We start from the raw sequence: 19,876 nt of genomic DNA on the forward strand, positions 1-19,876 counted from the left end.
TTTTGTTGCCTCATCCATTTTCATTTAGAGATGACCTCAAGTGAAAAGGAATTTGTTATTCAGAAGAAAGCTAAGCTGATAATATTTTTATATTACAGTGATCCTCAGACTTTTTGTATGAAGCTACTATTTTCATTTCTGAAATAGTATGACCATGTAGTTGTGATAAGAGTCCCTTAGTTGAGGAATATAAAGAATATTGATGAAGATCTTTAGTTCTGTGAGAGAGATAATAATTGGTAGAAGTGTTTGGCATCCTTGTAGGAATACCATCATAACATGTATAATGGAAATGAAGACAAATCATAAAGACAAGCTACCATTGAAGTCCTTAATGCTCAATTTTGCTTTATGCTATGAATTTGTTTAGAAAGAAAGAGGGGATTTGATACATGAATAATGCTGATGTTTAAAATTACACTTTCTAAGACAAAATCTAGTTTCAGTTTGAGGACCTTGGAAATTATCTTGAATTCTCTGTATATTTGAAGGGTCAGTGTATTATTTAGTTTGTGAAACAAAGGGTAGGTTGGTACGTAAGACCTTCAGAGGGCTCTACCAACTGCAACTCTAGAAATTCTTTTACCGCGGGTTCTTTTATTAGCGTTAATTATTTTATTACTCCTTCTTAAAAGTAAAGCGCACATGCACACCTATGTGCTTAAGTCTTAGAGTAGTAAATTATAGGCTCCAGAAAAATGCCTTATGTATGTAACTGTCTGTTATTTTTCATAGTGAGATGTGAAAAAAATAGAAGTTTATTTCCAATTTGAAGAACTATCATTATAATTTTCTCCCTTTGTAATAATCAAAATGCAAGAAATATAGACCATGGAGATACTTTCAGGAAAGGCTTCATTATTTTTTAGCATGTTTAGATGGCAGATTATAGACCATTTAAAATTTTTTGTTTTTCTGTAAAAACTATGATGATTAGTCTCTAGCCAAGTCCATTTCTTATCTTGATAGTTGTGTATGGCTTCTGTTGTGTATAGGCATATATCAAATGTGAAGGTGACATAACACTTCTTTTTTTGATTTTTTAGATTTTTTAAAGATTTTATTTTTGTTGAAGAGTTTTACATTCACAGCAATACTAAGAGGAAGGTACAGATATTTCTCATATACACTCTGCCCCAGCACATGCATAGCCTCCCCTATTGTCAACACCGCTCACCACAGTGGTACATTTGTTACAATTTTTTACAATTGATGAACCTATACTGACAACTCATAATCACCCAAAGACCATATACCTCAGTGTTCTCTCTTGGTATTGTACATTCTATGGGCTTTGACAAATGTTTAATGTCATTTGTCCATCATTATAGTATGATACAGAGTAGTTTTACTGCCCTAAAAATCTTCTGTGCTCCACCTATACATCCCTTCTTCTCCCCCAACCCTGGGCAACTAGTTATCTTTTTATTATCTCCATAGTTTTATCAATACCTTTTCTTTAGTTGTAATCGTACTGTACCTAGCCTTTTCAGATTGACCTCTTTCACTTAGCAATGTGCAAGTACTGTGTACTTAAGGTTCCTCCATGTCTTTTCATTTATTGATACCTCATTTCCTTTTAGCACTGCATAACATTGTTTGAATGTATCCGTTTATCCATTCACTTGGTGAAGGCCATCTGAAGTGCTTCTAAGTTTTGGTTATTATAAATAAAGTCACTATAAATATCCATGTGCAGGCTTTTGTGTGGGCATTAAGTATTCAACTCCTTTGGGTAAATACCAAGGAGGGCAATTCCTGGACTGTATGAGAAGAGTATGTTTAGTTTTGTAAGAAACTGCCACACTGACTTCCAGAATGGCTGTACATTTTGCATTCCCACCAACCATTAATGAGAGTTCCTGTAGCTCTACATCCTCACCTACATTCCCACCAGCAATTAATGAGAGTTCCTGTAGCTCTACATCCTCACCTGCATTTGGTGTTGTCAGTGTTCCAAATCTTGGTCATTCTGATAAGTGTTTAATGATTTCTCATTGTTTTAATTTGCATTTCCCTGATGGCATATGATGTGGAGCATCTTTTCACATGCTTATTTGCCATCCATATCTCTTCTTTGGTGAGTTGTTTATTAAGATCTTTGGCCCATTTTTTAAAGCAGGTTGCTTATTTTTTTATTGTTGAGTTTTAAGAGTTCTTTGTATATTTTGGCCAACATTCCTTTATCATATGTGCCTTTTGCAAATATTTTCTCCTGGTCCATGGCTTGTTTTCTCATTCTCTTCACAATGTCTTTCACAGAGCAGACTTTTTTAATTTTAATGAAGTCCAGCTTATCAATGATTTCTTTCACGGATTATGCCTTTGGTGTTGCATCTAAAAAGTTGTCACCATACCCAAGGTCATTTAGGTTTTCTCCTATGTTATCTTCTAGGAGTTCTGTATTTTGCGATTTACATTTAGGTCTGTGATTCATTTTGAGTTAATTTTTGTGAAGGGTGTAAGGTCTTTGTCTACATGTATTTGTTTGCATGTGCATGTCCAGTCATCCCAGTGATATTTGAAAGGACTCTTTGCTCCATTTTATTGCCTCTGCTTCTTGGTCAAAGATCGTTGACTCTATTTATGTGGACTCTTTCTGGACTCCATTCTGTTCCATTGATCCATTTATCTATTTTGCCAGTACCACACTGTTTTGATTACAGTAGCTATATATTAAGTCTTATAGTTGGGTAATATATAGCTTTCAGTTTTGTTCTTCAGTACTGTGTTGGCTATTATGGATCTTTTGCCTTTCCATATAAACTTTACAATCAGTTTGTTGATATCTACAAAATAATGTGCTGAGATTTTTTTTTTTTTTTTTTTGACTAGGATTGCTTTGAATCTATAAATCAAGTTGGGAAGTACTGACATCTTGACAATATTGAGTCATCTTACCCTAAATGGAGTATCTGTCCATTAATTTAGCTCTTCTTTGATTTTGTTCATCAGAGTTTTGTAGTTTTCCTCATGTAGATCTTGTACATATTTTGTTAGATTTATACCAGTTTCATTTTTGGGAGGCACTAATGTAAATGATACTGTGTTTTGATATTGTGTTTTTAATTTCAAATTTGCTGGTAACAATATATAAGAAAGAGATTGACTTTTATATATGAACCTTGTATCCTCCTTGCTGTAATTGCTTATTAGTTCCAGGAGCTTTTTGTCCATTTAAAAATATTTTGTACATAAATGATCATGTCACCTTTGAATAAAGAAAGTATTATTTCTTTCTTCCCAATCTGTATATCATTTATTTCCTTTTTCTTTGCATTAGCTAGTACTTCCAGTGTCATGTTGATGATCATTACCGTTCTTTATCCTCCTTGCTGTGAGATCTGTCTCTTAAAATTTTCTCCATTATATATTTTTTGCAGCTCACCAAAGCTCATCGACAAGGTCACATGGTGAAAGTAGATTGGCTGGACAGATTGACATTTAGAGAAATAGAAATGATAAATGAGGTGGGTTGTATCCCTCTTTTTTATTTCAAAATATTTTCTCCAGAATTTTAACTGAAAAATTTTTTAGGAGAACTATTTATTGCCAGTTATCTCTCAAATGTGGGAGTATTGAGGATTACCTCTAGTTGTGAGGTTTATGCTAATAAAAGGAAAACTTAGGATGTCTGCCTTTCTTATATTTTAGTGTTCTTTTGAACCCTGAAATAGGTAGTGGATATCATAAGTGTACTAAATATCATATAAGTGAAGCCTATGTTAAGCTTGATGCCTCACTTGTATGTTCTCTCTTTCTCCATATGGCAGTTTATGTCCAAGTTGATTGGATAAATCTGTCAACATAGTGTCAGAACAACCTCTTCACTTCAGTTACCTTAAGTCATCAATAACAATTCCTCTCCCCAATTAAGATATTCCTTGTCTTATTTAGTACATATAGGGCTGTGCACACTTAATGAGTTCAAGTAATTCGTGTGCTTTCTTGATCTTGAGTATTGGTCCAGGATATGTTCAATGAAAAGATGGCTTCAGTGAAACTCTTTACAAAAGTTAGAACGACAAAAAAATTTTTTCTGTACACTAGCACTGAAATACTAGATGTTTGGCCTAACATTCTGTGTCTAGAAAGCAGAAATAATGGTTATATATTAATCACATTAGGAGAGAGGAATAGCAATTTTGTGAAATGCGTAGCTTATAGTGATCACCACATGGCACAACTGACTTGATTTGTGTTCTTTCAACAGTTTTCAGCAGGTGGAAAGAGAGAAATTTGTCATTTTACAGTGAACACTTAGAAAAGTTAAACTCCGACATTGTTCATTTTTAAAAAACAAATTAGTCCTGTCTAACAACATTTATATTCAGTATGAATACTAGGCATCTTTTCTAAATGTATTCATAATACATTCTTATATACTGAAACTGGAAGAAAATTTTACTTTTTTGAATTTTGATAATAGTCACATTCCAAAAATAGTTTAATCAAAATGCTTTTTTCTTTTTCCTATTTTTAATTAAAAAATATTTTTAATTTTTCTATTCTTCAACTTAGATACCCCTGGGTGTAGACAATGTAACATTAGAGCATACTTTGCCCAGCCTTTTTCACTCACTCTATCTGCACTCTTTAAAAGATAGGAGGCTATCTATTATAATAGATTATAATATGCTTCATAAAGCTGAACAGTTTAAGTGACCTCCTTAGATCTATATGATTATATACATATAGATTTAAAGCCATTTTTCAAACTGTTTTGGGTCAGGACTACTCACCCTTTTAAATTTCATTTTATTTTCACTTCATTATTAACATAATATTTGCTTTTTTAAGGGGACACATTTATACGCACAATCAGCATTTTATATGTTGGGGAAGAAGTAACTATTCCCAGTGTATTTAAGGTGTATTGATAAAACTTTACAAATTATTACAAGTTATTTTAAGACTGTTTATAAATTGTGAAAAACTTGTAAATATTGTATCTGTTAAGCTCAAATGACCTCTGTCCTTAGTTACATACTTTGTTTTACTTTTGGTTTTTTTTATACTTATATTAATTTCTGCAGTTAGATTAGTCCATATGGTTTAAAGGTGAACTGTTCTTTGCTTAAAATTATTAGAAATACAAATTTTTTTAAATAAAATAATTATCCTGCAAATGCATATGAAATACCTTTAAAATGTTATATAATAGAATTGATACTACTGAATAAAACAAAAATGTCATTTAAGTTTGAGGAGGGAGTTATAAGTGAGTAGTAGACACTTCTGGATAAAACAGTAGTGCTGTATATAATGAAATAGTAGTGCTATGTAAAACAGTGCATTTATAATAATGAAATAAAAATTTGTTACATTTTAAATTATATTTGATAGAATCCATGTATTACTGAATTGGGAATAATGATACAAACTGATGTTGAAGAAAATCATTTTTCATAAAAAATCTTGTTTTTTTCTTTTAGAGTGAAAAACGAAGTTCTAATTTCATGTACTTGATGGTTGAGTTTCGATGTGTCAAGTGTGATGATAAGGAATATGGTATTGTTTATTATGAAAAGGTATTTTCCTTGGAACTGTTTATGGTCTCTAAAGTAGAAGGGAGGGGAAACATTAAAAAAAATTTACTGTTTTTCCTGCTGGGATGAATTCTTTGGCTGCAGAATGGCAGCAGACAGCTGTCAGCAGCAGCTGTTTGTATATACACAAATCAAATCATATAGCTACAACAAGATTACAAAAGCTGATCACTCATATAATGCAGTTCTGGGTTATAGAATTCAATAAATATGCAAGAGATTAAAAACTTTTTGATTAATTGTTCTGTAAATTGGCAAGTAAGACATTAAAGCAGTAGCTTCATTAACAATTAGTGTCCATTTGAAAAGTAAAAAGAGGGAATCATATTTTTTATGTGGTAGGCTATTGAGTGGTAAGGGTATGTTTGTTATTTGAGTGTGTATGTAATGTGTTGGAATTGTATATGTAACAATTCCAGCATAAGTATACTTATGAAATACCTTATAAATGTTCATTTATATAATATATGCAGAATTAAGGAAACCATGTTATCAGTAGGCTGAGTGGTAATGAATATGAAGTTATGAATTTGCTCTGGTCTGTTCATTACCAAAAGAAAGTAGTTGTATATTTGATATCTAGGTACTTGAAAAATATCTGTGCCTTAAATGCTTATTTATGGGTCTTCATTTTAGTACTACAGAAATAATAGTAGGCATAGTTCAAAACCACATAAATTAAGTACCTTCTGTTATTTTGGAAGTACTGAGACAAGTGCTTATGAGGACAGTGCAAATCAGAATCAGTGTGAATGAGGACAGACTTTCGATACCTGGCATAATAGAATAATATTTCTTCTAGCATAGAGCTAAGCTATATGCAGTTTATTTGTTCATTAGAAGCAGCACTTTTAAATTGCCTATACACATTAGTGTTATTTGTTAAAGTTGTCACAAGTGATTTTTTAAAAATATATGTTTTATAACTATTAAATTACTATTTGAAAGATGTTTTCATAATGCAGGTTTAGGGTTTGTATAGTTAATTTGTGATCATTTTTCTGGTACTTTTCAAGTTAATGTATTTTTCCCTTTAGCTTGTACCCCTTCCTAAAGTAAAAGGTTAGGGAAAAGTTAACTTGTTTCAGCTTTTTATTTTATAAATAGTAATCTCTGGGGGAAAAAATAGATAAGAAGGTAGACTATTTAATATTGTTTGTTAATTCATTAGAAAGACTACATTAAAAAGGGAAATGTAGGTGAGTGAAATTGTTTTGTTACCAATACATCTTAATAAAATCACTTTTTATATTTTTACTATATGTAATTTCATTAAAAGCAATATTTCCTGCCCATATGGAGTTTATATTGCAGAAACATGCTAATGGTGATGGTACTTTCAATCATTGGAGACTTGAAGGATCTTTTGAAAGACAGCTTTGATGATAGATTAAATAATAACAGAACAGAAATTAGAAGAATTTCAAGTATTTTTGAAAAGGTTCTTGACCCCTTTCTACTGCTTCTTGAAAATTGCCCATAAATTAATTCCTGTCTACCTACCCTGTCATATTTCCACTTAGTGTAAAGATTGCTGGGCCAGTGTATTGAATCTAATGGAAATAGACTTTCTTGTCACCTGTCTTTTGTGACAGATAGCCTTAGTGAAGATTACTTGTCACAGTTGGGCTGATAAATGTGTTTTCTGATGTTGTGACTGAGAACCAGCCTGTTAAACAATGGCTGTGGGAATTTGTGGTTTTCTCTAGGACTCAATTACTGAACCTAAAGTAAAGTCACAATACTTCCCTTCTTTCAGTCTCTCCTGATTTTGTTGTTCATATCTAAAATTGAAAATATGCTAGCATTTGGAAATTGACAGAAAAACTTGATGCTAGGTGTACAGTTGTGAGGAAATGAATTTCAACCTTAATTAGTTTATCCTTTTCCAGGATGTATGCAGTGACATTTATTGTTCAGAATTACCTTTCTTGCCTGAATTGGATAAAAGTAAAAGCCAAAATTCTTCAAAAATGATAATATCAACAAAATAAGACAGATTTATTTCTTAAGAATTGATGGATTGATTCTTGCTATTCAAATTTGCATTGCGTTGAGTAAGTATCCTCTGAGAAGCAATGCTGCTGAGTTTTTAGTCGTATATAAGTTTGAGTAATGTTAACCCACATTTAAAATTCTACTTATCTGAGTGGAAATTAATTGTGATAATTTGAAAAATTACCAAAATCCACTTAGTAGTTTCTGCAAATGATGCGACAGATCCATTGTACCATATTTTAATTATACTCTTTGGCTTCTTGTTCTACGTTTGAAAATTAGGACATACTATTTTGACTCAGTCATTATAAACAAAGTTTAAAACAAAATCTGGACAAAGACAATCTACTAATTTCCAGACCTGATATCTCTAAAAACTATAATACAGATTTTTTTTTATTGTTAGAGTTTATTTTTCTCAAAATATTTTATCAGCAACAAAAGGTAAAAAATGGATATGTATTTTAAAATATAGTTGAAGATAATTTTTTAAAGGGAGGAACGATGTTCATTAAAAATTAAAATACATTAGAGTGTACATGATCATGTATGACATTTTAACCATTTGGTTAAAAAAAATTTTTTTTTAACTTGTTATGCTGTAATCCAGGATGGTGATGAGTCATCTCCAATCTTAACAAGCTTTGAGATAGTGAAAGTTCCTGACCCTCAGATGTCTATGGTGAGTCATTGTCAAATTTCTTTTGAAAATTCTTTTTTCCAGAGTGATTATGACTTAGATCCACATCATACACTTTCTTTTCAAAAACTATATCTGTAACTACATTGGTTATTTAAAAGTCATTCATAAATTCACTTCAGCTATTGATATATGTAATCAGGTTCAGATGGAATCTTTACAAGAAATATTAACACCTTAAAATAAGATCAAGATAGTGTAGTGTTGGGGAACCATTTTGTTTGCATTATTGAAAAAACTATGGAATGCAGTCTTGAAGGACTTGGGGAAACAAGTATTTGAAAGATTGTCATTATAACAGAAGGGAAATTAATTTATACCAGAAGATAACACTAAGATCAATGGATGGAAATTTTAGGGAGACTGATTTTGTTGAAAAATAGGGAAGATTATTGTAGCTACTAGAACTATTCAATTTGGATTATGGTGTCTTGGATGATTTTGGTATACCTGCATTGAATTGTTGAGATGATAGCTCTCTCAGGAATAAGAAAGAGGAAGAATTCCTACTTTGCAGCAGAGATTTAATTTGATGACTTCAGATTTAGAAAGTTCCAGGCAAAAAATCCTTAAAGTAACATAATAGATACTGTGATATTTACACTTAGAATTCATTTATATCACTCTGAACTATTTTCTCCTTATTTTATACATTTCTAATTAGATTAATTACCTTCCTAAGCAGAACAAAATAGATAAAAAGTAGTATATGGGAAGATGAAAACATGATGAGTAAATACAGTTCATTAGAGCAGGAAGTAATGGCTGATGGCCTAACATCAAAGGAAGAAATAGGGGGGAAAAGTGAATAAAAAGTTAGAAAACAAAGGTCACTTGGGAATCTTAGAAACAAACACCTAAGTATCTTCACAGATCCTGTACCTAGCTTAATAAAATAAAGTTAATAGATCTAAATTTGACACCATGGATTGGAAGAATCAATATTGTGAAAATGACTATACTACCCAAAGCAATCTCCAGATTCAGTGCAATCCCTATCAAACTACCACTGGCATTTTTCACAGAACTAGAACAAAAAATCTCACAATTTGTATGGAAACACAAAAGACCCCAAATAGCCAAAGCGATCTTGAGAAAGAAAAACGGAGCTGGAGGAATCAGGCTCCCAGATTTCAGACTATACTACAAAGTTACAGTAATCAAGACAGTATGATACTGGCACAAAAACAGAAATATAGATCAGTGGAACAGAATAGAAAGCCCAGAGATAAACCCACACACATATGGTCACCTTACCTTTGATAAAGGAGGCAAGAATATACAATGGAGAAAAGACAGCCTCTTCAATAAGTGGTGCTGGGAAAACTGGAGAGCTACATGTAAAAGAATGAAATTAGAACACTCCCTAACACCATACACAAAAATAAACTCAAAATGGATTAAAGACCTAAATGTAAGGCCAGGCACTATCAAACTCGTAGAGGAAAACATAGGCAGAACACTCTGTGACATAAATCACAGCAAGATCCTTTTTGACCCACCTCCTAGAGAAGTGGAAATAAAAACAAAAATAAACAAATGGGACCTAATGAAACTTCAAAGCTTTTGCACAGCAAAGGAAACCATAAACAAGATGAAAAGACAACCCTCAGAATGGGAGAAAATCTTTGCAAATGAAGCAACTGACAAAGGATTAATCTCCAAACTTTACAAGCAGCTCATGCAGCTCAATATCAAAAAAACAACCCAATCCAAAATTGGGCAGATGACCTAAATAGACATTTCTCCAAAGAAGATATACAGATTGCCAACAAACACATGAAAGAATGCTCAACATCATTAATCATTAGAGAAATGCAAATCAAAACTACAATGCGATATCATCTCACACCGGTCAGAATGGCCATCATCAGGAAATCTACAAACAGTAAATGCTGGAGAGGGTGTGGAGAAAAGGGAACCCTCATACACTGTTGGTGGGAATGTAAATTGATACAGCCACTATGGAGAACAGTATGGAGGTTCCTTAAAACAACTAAAAATAGAACTACCATACAACCCAGCAGTCCCACTACTGGGCATGTACCCTGAGAAAACCATAATTCAAAAATAGTCATGTACCACAATGTTCATTGCAGCTCTATTTACAATAGCCAGGACATGGAAGCAACCTAAGTGTCCATCGACAGATGAATAGATAAAGAAGTTGTGGCACATATACACAATGGAATATTACTCAGCCATAAAAAGAAACAACACTGAGTTATTTGTAGCGAGGTGGATGGACCTAGAATCCGTCATGCAGAGTGAAGTAAGTCAGAAAGAGATAAACAAATACCATATGCTAACACATATATATGGAATCTAAAAAAAAAAAGAAAAAATGGTCATGAAGAACCTAGGGGCAAGACGGGAGTAAAGACACAGACCTACTAGAGAATGGACTTGAGGACACGGGGAGGGGGAAGGGTAAGCTGGGACAAAGTGAGAGAGTGGTAGTGTATATATGGACATATATACACTACCAAATGTAAAATGGATAGCTAGTGGGAAGCAGTTGCATAGCACAGGGAGATGAGCTCGGTGCTTTGTGACCACCTAGAGGGGTGGGATAGGGAGGGTGGGAGGGAGGGAGACGCAAGAGGGAAGAGATATGGGAACATGTATATGTATAACTGATTCACTTTGTTATAAAGCAGAAATTAACACACCATTGTAAAGCAATTATACTCCAATAAAGATGTAAAAAAAAAAAGACGTAGACCTACTAGAGAATGAACTTGAGGACACGGGGAGGGGGAAGGGTAAGCTGGGACAATGTGAGAGAGTGGTAGTGTATATATGGACATATATACACTCCCAAATGTAAAATGGATAGCTAGTGGGAAGCAGTCACATAGCACAGGGAGATCAGCTCGGTGCTTTGTGACCAGCTAGAAGGGTGGGATAGGGAGGGTGGGAGGGAGGGAGACGCAAGAGGGAAGAGATATGGGGATATATGTATATGTATAACTGATTCACTTTGTTATAAAGCAGAAACTAACACACCATTGTAAACCAATTATACTCCAATAGAAACGTTAAAAAATAAAAATAAAATTGACACTGAATTTTCATTATAAAATCAAATTGTATTTTGCATTCTGGATATTTGAAACACACTAATGGTTACCTTCAAAGTGGTTGAGAGTATTCAAGTTTTGTCATACTGGGACCATATTAACTTCTATCAAAATGTCAGGTAAATGAGATATCTGTATATTTAGTGTATTTTTTTCTAAAGAAAATGCTCGTCAACAATTATAGGTTTAATATCATGGATGCTGTAATTAAAAATCAAAGATCTAGGACCTCTGTCAACAATTTTTAGTTTTAAATACTATCAAGAAAAAACAAAACAAAAGTAAGGAAAAAAGCTACCCTCCTTACCCCCTATGTTAAAAAACTTTAATTTGTAGCCATTAGTATTAACTAAATAGAGGAATATATTTTTACAAACATTGAGTGCCGCTAAGCTGGTATATCACTGTATCAGGCAATAAAACAGACTCTATAGTTACAAGTGTGGTACTAGCACATGTACATATGCAAATGGACTGGTAGAACTGACTAAAATTCCCAGAAATACATCCAAGTACATATGTAAATTGACAGAGGTGGCATTTCATCACTGGAGCATAGTGCTGGGGAATGAGCCATTTGGAAAAAGATGAAATTAAATCAAATCCACACATCACACCATACATAAGGAAAAACTCCAAATGAATCAGGGATTTAAATATTCTAAAATGAAACCTTACTAGTACTTTACTGTCAGTGTAGGGAAAGACTTTCTAACGTTGAGTCAAAATCCAGAAGCAACAAAATAAATGATTGATAAATTTGACTATGTTAAAAAATTTGCATGGCAAAAACACTGTAACAAAGTCAAAAGACAATTGACAAACTGGGAGAAACTATTTGTGACATACATCACAGACAAAGAACTGAATATCTAATATGTAAAGAACTCTTAAAAACTGAAGAATAAAGGACCAAAAAGCCAAATTAGGAAAAAAAACATGAACAGACAATTCACACATGAAAAAATGAATAAAATAAAGTCTCTTAAGCAAAGACAGTATGTTCAAAACTGACGATTTGGGCCATAGGTAAAATAGTTAAGCATTTTGGTCATTCATTGTCCCTGCCCTCAGTTACTACTGGCAGTTAAACTCTAAGATGATAATACAATTATATCACAAAGTCACTAGTAGCTCATAGGAAGAGGGAGTGCTTTAATCTTAGTTGCCAGGGGAGATTTTGGAGTGAAGGTGACATTTGAGTTGGTAGAGGGTATAAAACCTTGAATACAACGGAGAGTTAAAACAAGAAACTGGAATGGCATGCTCAGGTGCACCTGGTGAAGCATAAGTTATGCTTACTTTCCCTATCACCACAAGATACATAGGAGACTAAAGTTGTAACACGAATAAAATGTTAAATATTATAAACTGGTCTTAAGTAACTATTTACTTTTCTAAATGGCTGTTGAAACTGCTTACTGGTGAAATTTACATTGTTACTTAATATTCTTAAATAATTTATAGGAAAATTTAGTTGAGAGCAAACACCACAAACTTGCCCGGAGTTTAAGAAGTGGACCTTCTGACCACGATCTCAAACCTAATGCTGCCACAAGAGATCAACTGAATGTAAGATAATTTATAAAATATTAATTTAAAAATAATTAAGTGGGTATTTTGGTTGCAACTGATGCGATAGCACATCACTTAAAAGTGATTCAGACACAGGTTAATGAACCCTATGTAATTTCAACAACTTCACATTTCTGTAGTTTTATATCATTTTGGGGCTTTCAGGAAATATATGAGCCCTAGAGACAGAACTGCAAATAGTATATGCTTTCTTGATATAGTGTTCTTAAAACTGGCAGTAAGATACATTGCCTGAGCTTCCGCTGACTTAACAAGAGAAATGTTTATCATTTGGGTGTTTTTTTTTTTTTTTTTCTTTTCCTTGTGTATGTGTTGGGGGGAGGGGACTTTTTCCCTCATTTTTATTTTTTTTTAAATGTTTTATACAATTTTTAAGGGTTACTTTCCATTTGCAGTTATTACAAATTATTGTCTCTATTCCCTGTGTTGTACAATCCTTGAGCCTATCTTGCATGCAGTAGTTTGGTCGGGGGGAGCTTTTATTATTTGGATTTGTTGTGTCTTTGGTTGAAGTAAATTAGCTCTGTAATTACATACTTTTTTTTTAATATGGAACTTGACTTTTTTTTATCTTATCTTTTTCTCCTCTTATACTCTAATATACTTTTTGAACTGATAAGTACAGCAAATTTAAGTCTTACTTGTCTGCATGTATATTCTCCTTGCTTCTATAATAGTTCAATTATAGATATATTTAAATGCATGAAAAATTTTAAATGAAATGGAAATATATAGGAAGTTTTTTTTATTTGACAAAAGTAGTTTTTTTTTTCTTTGTTGTAGATTATTGTGAGTTATCCACCAACCAAGCAACTTACATATGAAGAACAAGATCTTGTATGGAAGTTTAGATATTATCTTACTAATCAAGAAAAAGTGAGTTTCTTGAATATTTTCATATATCAAATTATCTATAAACTTTGTTGCTAATGAGCAAAATGAAGTAAAACTGCCATAGAAATACAGACTTATTGTCAAACTTTATAGAGTAATATATATTGTTACTCCATTTTTTAAAAATTTAAAACACAAAGACACATGTACCTATTTGTTGATGTATAGACAATGTCTGAATGGGTTTTAAGTCAGAGAGACTTGGGCTCAGTTTCCAGCACTACAACTTATTCTTACTGGGTAAGGTGAGGCAAGTTGCTTTGGAAGCTTTGTTTCCGCATTTTTCTAATTATGACAACTCTCCTTCACAGGTGAGATAATACAGATGAATAACCTGGTTGGGTACTTAATGCATAGTAGGTGCAGAGTAAATGTTGACTCACTTTATCTTCATTCTTCTCACCTCTTTGAGCCTGAGTAGCCAGCAAAAGATTTATGTTATTTAAAGAACTATAGAATTCTGGAGGAGATGTGGCTAGAGAGAGAGTATGAGAAATGTAATTTGAAATGGTAAATTGAGTTGGTAGAATGGCATCCAGCTTGGCATGAGGATAGAGGCTAGGTCAGAACTAGACATTTGCTTTCCATAATGAAACTATGGAGTAGATAAAGTTTCTGGAGAGAGAGAATTGGGATGAAGCACTAGACTTGAGTGTAGAGACTTAGTTTTGAGGCTTACTATTTATTACTATTTATTGTCACAAAGAAGCTTTTTGACATATTTAATGTCATAGTTTCCTCATATTTAATATGAGTCCATTAAATTATAGTGAACTTTAAGTCTCTTCTAGTTCATAAAATAGTCGGTAAATTCTTAGAACATAGGTTCAAAGACTAACTGTTAAGGTATAATAATAATAACCAGCATTTATTAAACAACCACTGTGTGTCAGGGATATTTGAAATCCCACAGCAACCCCACAATATAGGTATTATTGTTACTATTCTACAGATGAGGAAACCTGAGTCTTAGCGAGATTAAGGAACCTGTGCAGAATCAAAGCTTATAAATGCTGCTTCTTGATAGGCTCACATTTATGAGTTAGTAGAGAAGGTAGTCAGTGAAGTCATAGAAAAGAGGATTATACAGAAAATACAGCATCATGTATGCCTTAACAGGAATTCTGAAATGCATTGTGGGCAAAACAGAGAAGCATCAGGAAAATTAATATCTGTCAGATAGATATATAATTATGTGAGAATGAATGAATGTTTACAATCTTATGAGATTGTCATTAGCTACTATGTTAACTTGTTTTTCTGAAACAATTGTATTTCCTTTAGTCTCTAAAGTAAAGATAAAAATCCAGTTACAGCTCATTTTAACTCTTCAGCTTTTCTTCTTTATCTTTTATTGATGCCTTGGGAAATTCTTTGTAGATGAATCATATTCATTCTTTTTATATCTATAACAAGAATGAGAGAGGAATTTTAAATTTGCTATAGCTTTTGAGTGTTATTCTCTTTATCCCTGCAAAAAAAGGAAAGATTCATCAGCAGAAGCACAGGTTTATGATTTTTGCGTTTTATAAAAAGATTGAGTTAGTATCGTGATACTCTGTTAAATGAATAACCTTGGTCACAGAAATTGCATCTTGAATGCAGCACAGTGCTGTCTAAAAATACACAGTAAGATATTGAATTAAACTTGTTAGATTGTATAGGTTCAAGAAGCATAGAATAGATTTACAAAGCAGAACTCCCTTAGATAGAAAGGCTTCCAAGGAAAACTGTTTGTTTTAACAAGTCGTCACTTCCCACTGAAATTAAATTGCTTCTAGATATGTGAAAAGAAATAAAATGCTCAAGTGATATAAAGTGTGTGACAAGTTTCATTTAACTAATTGGTTTCAACTTTTTGAAAGGTAGGTGATGAAACTTCACTTCTCAGGACATATTATAGGATTCTTAAGATCACTAGAGTAGAGTGAACACTGTTTTTTGTTTAGGAAGCACTTTTCAGAAAACCAAATATATATGGGTCTTGAAGTGACCAAAATAATTATTAAAATAGCTACATTTGTATCTTTGTAATAATTTAAAATGGGTTTTGTAGAAAATAAATACTCCTGTACCATTGTCCTTTAATTTATTTATAAAAGAAATTCGTTCAGTGCCAGTTTCTCAGGAACTGTGATTTAGGTTATTTGACAGTTGAGCCCTAAGGCTGAAAAGACTTCCTAGAGAGAAAGCAGTGCTCAGGAAACAAGTTGGTGGAAATTTGTTCTTACAAAGTTGTGCTTCTTATTTATTTTTTAAATAAATAAATAATTTAAATAATAATAAATTTGGTCTTTCCACCTATTTTTTTCTAAATGACCTGTCTTAAGCATTTAGGATAAAAAGCCCTCTAGTCTAGACTTGATGTTGTAACTGAAAAGTTCACAGTAATAAGTTTGTCCAACAAAATCAGTTGAATTTATGAAGTATTTTTAATTTTGTGGTCCATAGCATATAGGAAGTGACTCATTTTTGCAGAACTCAAAATGTGACTATTGTAACTTTTTAAATTCAGCTTAAAAAAATTTCAGCTTTTAACATGGTAAATGGCCTTTCTTATTAAAATGTTAATGAAAAATAACAGTTATATTAATGCCTTTCCATTATGCTTAGGGAACAAAAATAGTAGGAAGAGTCATAATGGTGAAGGTAATAGTGATGCACACTGAATGCTTTTATGAGGCTGCTTCTGAGACAGTGACATCAGGACAATAATCATATTTGTGCCTCCTGGCAAGAAGTTGATGGCAAACCATAGCAGAAATGAATTCAATTCAGCAAGCATTTGGTATCAACTCTTGGCCTAGTGTTATTTAAGGCTCTGAGCTTCGAGGAATTATGTCCCTGTAAATTTCATATAAATTAAAACTGTTTTGGGGAAAAGATAATTACACACAACCAAAATGGAGGTAGAGGATAGTAACTGATAAAGGGTCACTGTCTTATTAGTAAACAGGTAATTACTATAATAGAGATGTGAAGGAGAACAAGATCAGTGTGCTATGATATGAGGGAGGTTTTACAGAGCCAAGATCGGTCTTGAAGTTTGAACAGACTTTGATGGTCATTCTTATTTGATGATCATTTTTCATGGGAAAGAAAAGCATGAGTAAGGCAGAGTGTTAGGGTCAGGAGACAGAATAGTTTGTATGAAACGTTCTTTAGATAGAAAAGGTGGAATCAGATTGTAATGAGCCTTGAATTCTGTGGTTCGGAGTTGGATATCACTGGCAATAGGAAACCCCTAAAGCAAACAGAATGTGTCTAAACAAGTGATGTTTTAAGGAAGATGAACCAGGTGGATTGGAGCAGAGCTGAGAATGAAAAAAGAGACATAATTAGGAGGCTTATGTATGGAGTTTGAGAGCTGTATTGGAGAACAAAGGAAGGAGAGGATAATATGTAAAATGACTTGGAGGTAATTCCCAAGAATTAGGCCTGAGTGACTGAAATAAGGAAATATGGCAAGTGGAAGGAGCAGGGTAAGGAGATATTTCATTTTTGAATGTTTTGAATTTAAAATATTAGGAGAATAGCTGTGATATGGTGATATAATAAGAAATCATATATTTGGTCTTCATCTCTGGTTCCTGGCACAGAGTTTCTAAAACCCTAGGAATTTCATGAGTGGTAAGGATGAGAGGAGTGTCTTTTGTTTTTCATAATAAGCCCCTTTCAACTATACCTGTATTTATGGTAATGAGGTGACTCTTGGAGAGTGGGGCTCATTGCCAAAAGAACCAAACCTCTGATTAGAGGGTTGGAATTTTCAGCCCCACCCTTGACCTCTGTGGAGGGAGGAGGGGAGATCGTAAAGGGGCTGGGGATAGAATTAATAACTCAAGGATGGCTAATGATTTAATCAATTGTGTCTACGTTATGGAATCTCTATGAAAACCTATAGAGCTTCTGGGTTGGTGAATGCATCCATATGCCAGGAAGGTGGCACATTCCTAACTATGGGGACAGAAGCTCCTGTGCTTGGGACCCTTCTGGACCTCGCCTAATGTACCTCTTCACCTGGTTATTCATTTATGTCTTTTATAATAAACCAGCAATAATAAACTATTTCTCTGAATTCTTTGTGCCATTATAGCAAATTATTGAGCCTGAGGAAGGGTCATGGGAACTCCCAATATGTAGCCAAGCTGGGCTGAAGTATGGGTACCTGAGAATCCAGTGTTTGCTCTTGGCATCTGAAATGGGAAGCAGTCTTGTGAGACTAACCCCTTAAGCTCTGCAATCTGCACTGAGTGTCAGAATTCAGTTAAATTGTAGGACACTCAGTGTCTGCAGAGAATTAGGGAATTGGTTCATGTGGACAACCCACACATTTGATGTCAGAAGTGTCTTGAGTAGAAGAACAGGTTTTCCTTTAGCAACAAGGTAGTAAATTCCAAAATTTAGTTGGTAGAAGTTAATATTAGAAATATATATGATAAATACAGTGTTTTCAGCTCTGAAATGTGATCATGATTCTAAAAGTAGGAGATAACAATGAAGTGATTCTAAGATTAGAAAGGAGGTTAACAAAACATTTATTGCTATTAATATAAAACATGGTAATACATACAATAATGTTAACATTTGATGCTGGACTCAACAACAAAAATAGAATAACTATAATATCAGAGTTGAAATAATTAACATTTATCAACTATTTATTATATATATATATATATGCTGTTTTAAGCATTTATATTCATTAACTTATTTCATTTTTACCACGACCTTATGAGATAGATCACTTAAAAGTTAAATAATGTGCTCCATGTGACACAGTAATAATTGATGGAGCTGGAAATTAAGATCTGAACCCAAACACCTTGGCTTAGTCTAAAGCCTGTACTATCTGTGGAAGTTCTAGGGATAAAATTGCATTTGAATCCTGTACCTTTTGTTTTACATAGATCAATAAAGCATCTTTAAAGGACCTGAGATTAAGTATCATCATTATTATCACTGTCTTCAAATTGTTACACTTCCTTTCTTTCTCATTACTCTTCTTGTTTCCTCCTTCATTCTATTATCTCCTTGTTTACATTTGTAACACTTAGCATTATCAAGTTGTGAAATCTTTGTACAGTGTCTTAAGTTCCCTGGCAGCAGTGTATTCCATAAATCTTACTAATAAATCTATAAATCTGAGAATCTGGGAGTTAGATTGTTTCAGTTGCTGAACTGAGTACATTGGCTTGCTGCAAGATTTGCTTGTAATAAGTACATACCTGCACATTTCTATTAAGACTACTGATGTACTGTGAAATGGCAAAGCTTTCACTGTAGTTGTTTAAGAAGTATTGCTTTGTTTCCACTTTCAGTCTAGAAATACATTTTGGAAGTGAAAAATAAATGCATAGAATAAGTTAGGAGGGCAGTCCATGTTTTTATATGGAGAAGGAGCACTGCACTAAATGGTGTGTAGGAGGTGCAGAAGAAGTGGTTAGCTATCCTTGGGGGATGCAGACTCCAGTTGTAGACATAAGAATGCCCAGAAAAGCATTTGGTAGTTAGAAGAGCATCATTTAAATGAAGATAGTAAAACTGAGGCAGCTACTAAAAGAAGAGCTGAAAGTTGCTGAAAACTGCCTGGAAAAGTTGAGATTTTGACAAGCTGGCCTTAAAGAAGATGACACTACAGTTTTGGTGAAGAGCATAAGGAAGGAAGGAACTCCTTATAGACAGGAGTTAGTCATTATAAAATAGGTTAGCTTGGTTGAAGCATGGAGGGGCAATGAGAGCTTAATGAGAGTCACAGGTTTGGATTGTGGTGAGAGGTATCAAGGAATGTTTTGAGAAAGAAGCCAAGGTTTAAAAAACAACAAGAATTGTTTCACTGTCTGTAAATACAATGAGTACTTTGGAAATTAGTCACTGGAATTACTTAGGTAAATATTGGGTCTCTTTTGGGCAGAGGTATTATAAGGTAAATTTCTGCTGACAGTGGGAGTTTGTGCTAATAAAATCACTTCCAGCTTGAGTGTCTGACAGTCTGTGAAATGATTAGGAAAGAAACTGGTGTTGAGGCTCTTAGCTAGAAGGCTGTGCCAAACTCT

General features: G+C 33.3%; 1 protein-coding gene across 1 annotated transcript in view; it reads left to right on the forward strand.

Annotated features, from left to right (window-relative positions):
- The window catches only part of PIK3C3 (phosphatidylinositol 3-kinase catalytic subunit type 3), a 144,652-nt gene that overhangs the window by 46,899 nt on the left and 77,877 nt on the right, over positions 1 to 19,876 (forward strand). The window contains exons 5-9 of the mRNA XM_079717252.1: positions 3,384 to 3,470; positions 5,436 to 5,531; positions 8,158 to 8,229; positions 12,798 to 12,902; positions 13,710 to 13,802. Coding sequence (XP_079573378.1) covers positions 3,384 to 3,470; positions 5,436 to 5,531; positions 8,158 to 8,229; positions 12,798 to 12,902; positions 13,710 to 13,802 — 453 coding nt within the window. The remainder of the gene's footprint in view (positions 1 to 3,383; positions 3,471 to 5,435; positions 5,532 to 8,157; positions 8,230 to 12,797; positions 12,903 to 13,709; positions 13,803 to 19,876) is intronic.

The sequence above is a fragment of the Hyperoodon ampullatus genome, assembly GCF_949752795.1.
Source record: "Hyperoodon ampullatus genome assembly, chromosome: 13".
Classification (NCBI taxonomy): domain Eukaryota; kingdom Metazoa; phylum Chordata; class Mammalia; order Artiodactyla; family Ziphiidae; genus Hyperoodon; species Hyperoodon ampullatus.